The 7,720-nt window shown below is 33.0% G+C and overlaps 1 protein-coding gene across 1 annotated transcript; it reads right to left on the minus strand.

The window, feature by feature from the left end:
* Positions 1-1,651: 1,651 nt before the first annotated feature.
* Positions 1,652-4,132, minus strand: LOC140814024 (transcription factor bHLH148-like). The gene is made up of 3 exons (XM_073172876.1): positions 3,984-4,132; positions 3,188-3,791; positions 1,652-1,939 (listed from the first exon to the last, which is right to left on the minus strand). Exons 2-3 carry the CDS (start codon positions 3,758-3,760, stop codon positions 1,805-1,807), a joined length of 708 nt encoding a protein of 235 aa, XP_073028977.1. The 5' UTR covers positions 3,761-3,791; positions 3,984-4,132; the 3' UTR covers positions 1,652-1,804.
* Between the last annotated feature and the right edge of the window lie 3,588 nt (positions 4,133-7,720).

Here is a 7,720-nt window from a genome sequence, read left to right on the forward strand (position 1 = left end):
TCACAGAGCTTAATCAACTTTTCCTATATTTCTTTTGCAGTTTTGCACATTTTGATTTTGTTGAATGTTTTTTTGTTAAGATTTTTTTATATAATATATTTATCATCATTCGTCCATTCGCTCCTTGGTTTTTCCATAATTTAAGTAGCACCTTCAGCGATGACTATAGCTGTATTTTCTTTAAATATCTTTATTTTTCTATCAATGATGACGAATCACACAACATCATCTTGAGCAGCTAATTGAGTTTATATCCTGATCTTCCAATCATCAAAATCTTCTTTAGAGAACATTGTAATTTTACTGAATAATGCCATAAAGATATTTTGTTCAGATACAAGAATGAACTGCTATGATACAATTTGTTAGGATCAAAACTAAAATTTAGAGGGATTGAATAAATTTAACCAAAAAATATTTCGGTCGAGTTAACAACACTGAAATTTGATTCTTGTTAGTAAGTTTTTTTAGCAAGTCAATCTGTTGAACTATGCGGAAATAGGCTTGCCGAATATGGTTGAACAAATAACTCAATAAAAATGGGTGAGAAATGTTGAGTAATATGCAATAGTAAATTGAATGCGAAATTATTCTGGATATTTGAAGATTTCAATACTCCCACGTCACCCCTAATTTCTCATAAAAGGCTTGTACTAAAAGACTTTGGTAATTACAAACACTTTGAAATCACCCAGTTCAGCAGAACTTAAAACACTGCCTGACTGAAACTTTCAATAAAACTCTGATTTAAAGAATTTGAGAAGTAAGAATTCTTACTTTCAATTACAAATAGTACTAAAAATTTCTAAGCACGGAATTGATCATTGAATTGATCTGATAATGAATTATCTAGGTGTGTTGACTTTTGGTTGGGCTTTAAAGTCTTCATTAATATATTATCAGTTTACTTTGTATGATTGAGAGTCAGAACCGTATCTTGATTCAAGTCAAGTGATTTATATATACTTTCAATTGACAACAATAACATGTTCCAAATATATTCGTTCATGATTGTGGATGTCCTTGTTGCTAAGTTACGGTCTTTTCTGATATGTTCAGAATTCTAACGGGTTTAGTATTCAATTTGGTTTCCAATACCAAAACTAAAATATCCCAACATCCCCTATCCTCTATTGAACGTAGTTCATCGATAAAAAAAAAATGAGGTGAATGTATGCTAAAAGCTATTTCACCTTAATTTCAGTCGGTCTATCATAGAAAAGTACCTTTTTTTTACGATTTTCCCATTATAAATTGATATATTCGACGTTTTAAGTTGATGGTAACGATATTTAAATTTAAAACTGTGCAAGTGAGACTTCGATTACAGTATCATATGGGAAACCTGCAACCAATCGTTTTTTCGATTTTGGTCCAAAGCTGAGCTAGTTTTTTGAACTTATCGAAACAAAATTCAATTTTTAATTGCAACCGTAAAATTTCTTATAAACTCTGGCAAAACAAAAAATAAAAAGTTGCACACTTGACACAATTGTACTATCAAATAAACTGCTACAAAAACTTGTTAGCTTTTTTTTAAGGAATTGCGTATACCACATCACCATATATTCGCATTTCGACCATATATCAAATAAATGTGTAGAATTACAAAGATCGAAAACATTTCTCTTTTTAGAAAATAATAAAAAAAATTAATTGTAAGAGTGGAAACAGAAGGTAAAGTGATAATATACACATTAAGATATGAAAATAGAAATGTAAAAAATTACATATGTACTGCCATCTTAAATCAGTTCAAAAAAAAAAAAAAAACAGAAGAAAAAATATTTATAAAAGAAACATATCAACTAGTGGCTGTGGGAGGGTGGCTTGAGGAGGGATGGCTATGCCCGTCGCTGGAGGAAGATGAACCAGAACCAGAACCAGAACCAGTTCCAGAAACAGAAAGCAACTCTGCTAAAGCCGTCATTGCTCGTACCTAGCAAATAATAGCAGTAAATCGATTTTTGGTTACGGTTTCAATATCTGAATCAGAACCATGTGAATCGTAATGGGAAACGTACTTTAAAATTTTGTAGTATACTTAATATGTGTAATTAAACTATAAACTAAATTTCATCCATTATTTATTTATAGTTATATATTTACAATATTATGTAATTTAATTATCAAATAATTAACTTTAAAACTCTCACGTTATATTCCGATGTTTTTTTCTCTCTAAATTTTAGAAAAATAAATATCAATTCAAATCATAACCAAATCAGAAACCAAAAGCAGAACCAAAATCGTTTTGGAGCGATTTAGTTTAGTGGAAAACTGAAATAAATTAAAAATAGATATGTTGTGAGACGGTCTCACAGATCTTTATCTGTGAGACGGGTCAACCCTACCGATATTCACAATAAAAAATAATACTCTTAGTATAAAAAGTAACATTTTTTCATGGATGACCTAAATAAGATATATGTCTCACAAAATACGACCCGTGAAAACATCTCACATAAATTACCATCAATTAATCAATCCGAGATCCAAAACCGTCTTAGGCTTATATTAGAGTGAATAGTGTTGTTATGTTAAATAAATTGAGAAAAATACTAATCATTTCTCTCAAACTTGCATTAGACATTTGAATTTAAATATTAGTTATAGTTTTCAATTTATAGGGATAATGTGGATTACTAATAACATGTTTATTTCATCCTAAACATGTGAGAATTATTCTCATGATAGGATGGATGACCAAGATTTGTCTATGCATATATAAAATCACTTTTTTTTTGAAATTATATGTGTGACAAGATCTTATCCGTTAAATAAAATGAAAATTTAGTGCTCATTTAAGTAGGATCTCGTCTACCATAATAACATACTAGTTACTATGCACACGCGATGCGTGTGTACAAATTTTTTTTATCATTATCGATGAATTAAAGTGTAATTTGACAATTTATGGAGTGACTAAATTGATATTTGAATTGTTGAAATAAAAAAATAAAATAAAAATGTGTGTTGAAATTTAAAGAACAAAACAAAACAACAAAAAACAAAAATGTAATATTAATATTATATAAGGGTAAAATAGGAAGGAAAAGTTGGTGTCCTCTTATGTAGTTACTATCATGTGCTCAAACTTAATATAGAAGTATATATACTATAATAATAAATAGTAAACTAAAGAAAGAGTAAAGGTTAAGTTAAATAAAAATGCAGGTCCGCGTACCTGCATTTCAAGCGCCGCGATGTAATCGGTCGCCTCCTCCAACACCACGGGCAGCGGTTGTTGCCGGCAACCGGGAACCAGGCGGCTCAAAACGCGCGTCTTGCGCTGAACAGCAGGCAAACTCTTGGTTTTCAGGCGCAAGATCCTGACCTTCGATTTCTTCGTCGACCGGCTATTGCCACGGGTGACGGCAGTGATGACCGATTGCTGTCGCTTCGCGATGTTATGCTTTTTCATGAACTTTATTTTCAGCCGGTTCGTGAGCATGGCACGGCTCCACCTCGATCGGCCTTTGGCTGTGGCGGCCAGGACTTTGTCCGCGGCTTCTCGCACGCGCCTCGGAGCGGATTTTTGAGCCGGCGAGCAGTTGCCTTCGCGGACTTTCCGCAGCGCCTGAAGAAGTTTCGAGGAGTAGATTTGCTGCTGAGCGTCTGATTTCCATTGAATAGGCGGATTTTGCTGCTGAGAGATATTGCCGAGGCTCTCTTCCCTTCGAATTTTGTTCTTCCTCCTCCTGGTGGCTGATCTGTCGGGATTCACAGCTGGATTTGGCGATAGCAGAGACGAAGACATCTTCTGTCGCTTTCTAGTATTCAATCTTCAGCTGATAATTTGATTGAATGATATAAAATTACAGAATTCCTTGTAAGATTCAAAGACGAATCAAATCAACACCTTCAAAACCCCATTACCAATAAGAATTAACGATAAATAACTATTGACGCCACCAAATCATCCAGCGATTGAAAAAGCAAACAATTAACCACCAGATTCAAATTCACGTGATAATCATCACCTGAAGACGCTGGAGATAATCTCCCAGTCAAATTCCGATCAATAGAGGGGGAATTCCATTCAGAGAGTAATTCGCCGTGTTCTCAAAATGTTTGTTGCGGTGTGTAGGCGATACAGGTTTAAAGGGGAAGGATAATATGGGATTAGTGTTGGTCACTTTGCATGAGTTGATGTCTTTTGAGATTGTTTCAATTCTATCAATATTTGTGAGATTAGTCAATTTTATTTATATATATTATAAAAAATAATTTTTGGATCGAGTCAGAAATCCGTGTTTTAAAATTAAACCATACAACGATCTTACAAGAGTTTTTGTATTTTATAATTTGGTCTGATTATATTATTAAATAGGCTATTTTTTTTATAATATAGAAATAATTGTAGGACTTTAAAATGTTGAACTTCGATTTTTTGGAGAATGAGTGAATTATTATTATTTTGGATACCAGCGTCATTAATTCAAGAAAAAAATTGTTCACTAACTTATAGGCTGTAACATTATCTGGATTTACGTTTAAGGAGAAGAGTATGTCTTTTGTGAGAAGATCTCATGAATCTTTATCTGTGAGACATATATATTCACAATAAAAAGTAATACTCTTAGCATAAAAAGTAATATTTTTTCATGGATGACCCAAATAAGAAATCTGTCTCACAAAATACGACCTGTGAGACCGTCTCACACAAGTTTTTGCCCAAGGGAAAAAGATCACCGTTGTGGATTAGTTCGCTGAAATTCGGATACCCTGAATCTTTTTAAAAAATTTGGTTAATAATTTTATATATTGTTTGGTCTATACTAACAGCTTCTTGATTAGAGTACATAAGTTTATAAACTCCAGCCCCGTTTTAATGAAGAGAATTATAAACTCATGTTCCGTTTTAATGATGATAAAACTATTCAGTTACTGATAGACTCTTCAATATGTTTTTATTAGGATTAAGAGATTGATTTAGAAGAAGTGAATAAAAAATCTAAAAATATGCAAGTAAATTTAGTTAGGTTAGCAACACTGAATTGTAATTCTCGATCGTTTGGGTAACAATAAACCAATAGTTGGATACTGCGTGGGAAAAGACTTACTGAAACGATTTGAACACAGAAAATGACTAAGTGAAACAACAATTAGGTTATCAAACTGAGAGTGAATAAAGGTAACCGAAATAGAAATGCACAGATAATATTTCTGGATATTCGGAGACTTGAATAACTCTTACGTCACCCCTTCTGTCACACAAAATTTCAAATACGAACTTCAATAGTACTTACCAATAGCCTGACTAAAACTCTTAAAATCTCACAACTTAAACAAAATGACAAGTAAAACTTCTTAATGTCACTTACAAGTATTTCTCAAAGAAATAATATATGCACAAATTTATCACTAATGATCGTATAGAATAACTGAAGCGCGTGCTGAAAAATTTCTTGATCATTTAGTCTCCCAAGAACTTAATACTCAGAATAATACTTGATGATTCAGAAAATTGTTTCGGGTTATAGACTTCAATTCCAAAATTTGGCTTTTTGAATCAGATAGTAGTTTCCAAACATAAATGTCTTTGTGTCATGTGATCGTCCTTTCTGAAATATAATACAATTTTTGTAATGTGCATGAAATATGACAGTCTAATGGAATGAAAAGATGTTGTGAAGATTTTATCCGATATATCAGTAGGGCTCTGATCCTTAACAAAAAAATGTTATGAAAATCTTCAGAGAATATTCGTCAAATATTTTGCCTCATTCAATAAGATGAGTTGATAAGTGATATTTGAATTAGTAGCCCTTAATCAATGATTTTCCTTTAGTATAACTTTGATAACGGTTTGCTTTGAAGACTAGTTCTGCTTTGTGATCAGTTCGGCCTGAGAAACATCAACATGTGGATAATAAGTTTTTCTTGTAAATTCAGTTTGGTTAGTTTTTACTGAAAGATAATCTGTAATCAGTAGTTTTTTGTTAAATTACCAAAATTAAATTGATCCAATAATTTTCTCCTTTTAGGTGATTGAAAAATATGCGTAAACTGGAAGAATGAATTCATATATAACTTCAAATGATAAAACATATAAAAGACATTTTGATCGAAGCACCATCTATTGTGATGTTCTTTGTAATTCCTCGATTGCTTTCTTGAATTAGTTGACTTGAAAGGTTCTTTCTTTTTGAGAGAATTCCTTCTAATGACTAGATTCAAACTTATTTTGGCCCACTTCCCTTTTTTGTTAATACCATAGAGGGATTTAAGAATTTTAAGCACCTCCGCCAGCTGAGAACTTATTCCATCCATTTTTCAGGTAAGCTGAGAGTTCACCTCGTCAATCTTGGAGTTTAACTGAAAATTATTGACTTTAATTTGTCCACCAAGATCCGTGTTGGTAGTAGCTTGTGCGTTCTTGATGTATTCCACTTACGTGAAAAGGCCGAGCACATGCTTAGACACAGTAGAAAAATCCTTGAGCATTTTTATGTCTGAAATTCTCGACATTATATGAAGTGATCACTTCACTTCGTTTCAAGACGGTCAAAATGGATGTAATCGAAGTCAAGTTGGTGTTGATTCTATCAAATGTGTGATAATATGAGATCTCTAGTTCTGGAAAGTTCATAATTCTTGGAAGATAATTGAATCCCATAGGCGGTCGAGTAATGAGCAGCTGAAGATCTGGTGCTTGACTAGTAGAGGATAAAACGTCAACTACTCGTTTTTCTTTAAAATATACTAGAAATTTTTTCCTTTTTTTCTCTTCCCTCACCTTCTCGGACGAATCATATATAAAAATATATTGTTATGATCGATTAGGGGGAGCACCGTTGAGCTACAATAGCTTGGTTCTTGAAATATTGAACACCGATGAATTAAATCGAGTTTGGTGTTCAAACCAAGCGGAAAATACTCGAAATAATCCTTCGTAGAAACCGATTAAATCTTTTGTAAAGCATTTAAAATATATGCAAGTTGAATGAGTAAAAGTATTTTAGTTGAAGCATTTTATCAAATACTTGGTATGCAATATTTTGGTATTTGAAGAAGACATAAAATGCTTCAACAATGCATCTTTAAAACTATGAAAATGATAAGTAAACGCAATAAACAAATAGAAACGAATTTGTTTATGGATGTTCGGAGATTTCAACACTCCTACGTCACCACTTCTTCCCCTTGGGAAGGATTTACTAGAAGACTTTGATTTATACAACACCTTGTACAAACCCATTCAGCTAGGACTTATCCACTGCCTAAACTGAACTCCTAGCACTCAAGATTGTAGGCAGCACCTCACAATCAGCATATTGTTTAATGTCTCATATGCAAAGACTACATACACAAGTTTTACGTCTTTGTGCAAGACTCACTCAACTAATCTTTGAACTTTAACTCTCTTGTATATGTGTGAGTGATCGTGTGTAAGGAATTTATCAGTTACAGTGTACATCTCAATCGTATCCTCACACAAGGGCTTGTGCTCTCAACTAGCTGATTTCTTCATGCTAACTGTCCATGGTTTGAATCCTCTTCAAAGCTATTGTTTGATCTTCAATATGTTGTATTTATAAGCCCAAACAATGATATATACGTTAGATACGAGAATATGACCGTTTGAAAAGTTTCTGTACTGTTTCCGAGATTGCAACGGTCAAATTCAGCTTGCTGGGCATTTTCTCGACTGGTCAACTCTGGTCAACTGGTCAACTTTGGTCAACTCAACTGGTCGTTCAGTTCAACTGGTCAG

This window comes from Primulina eburnea, chromosome 15 (assembly GCF_022965805.1).
Source record: "Primulina eburnea isolate SZY01 chromosome 15, ASM2296580v1, whole genome shotgun sequence".
Classification (NCBI taxonomy): Eukaryota; Viridiplantae; Streptophyta; class Magnoliopsida; order Lamiales; family Gesneriaceae; genus Primulina; species Primulina eburnea.

Bases quoted from the DNA above. Each gene is read 5' to 3' on its own strand.
- LOC140814024 (XM_073172876.1), bottom strand. From the start codon at position 3,760: ATGTCTTCGTCTCTGCTATCGCCAAATCCAGCTGTGAATCCCGACAGA. The intron at 1,940-3,187 runs GTACGCGGACCT...ATTATTTGCTAG, and splicing joins TCGCGGCGCTTGAAATGCAG to GTACGAGCAATGACGGCTTT.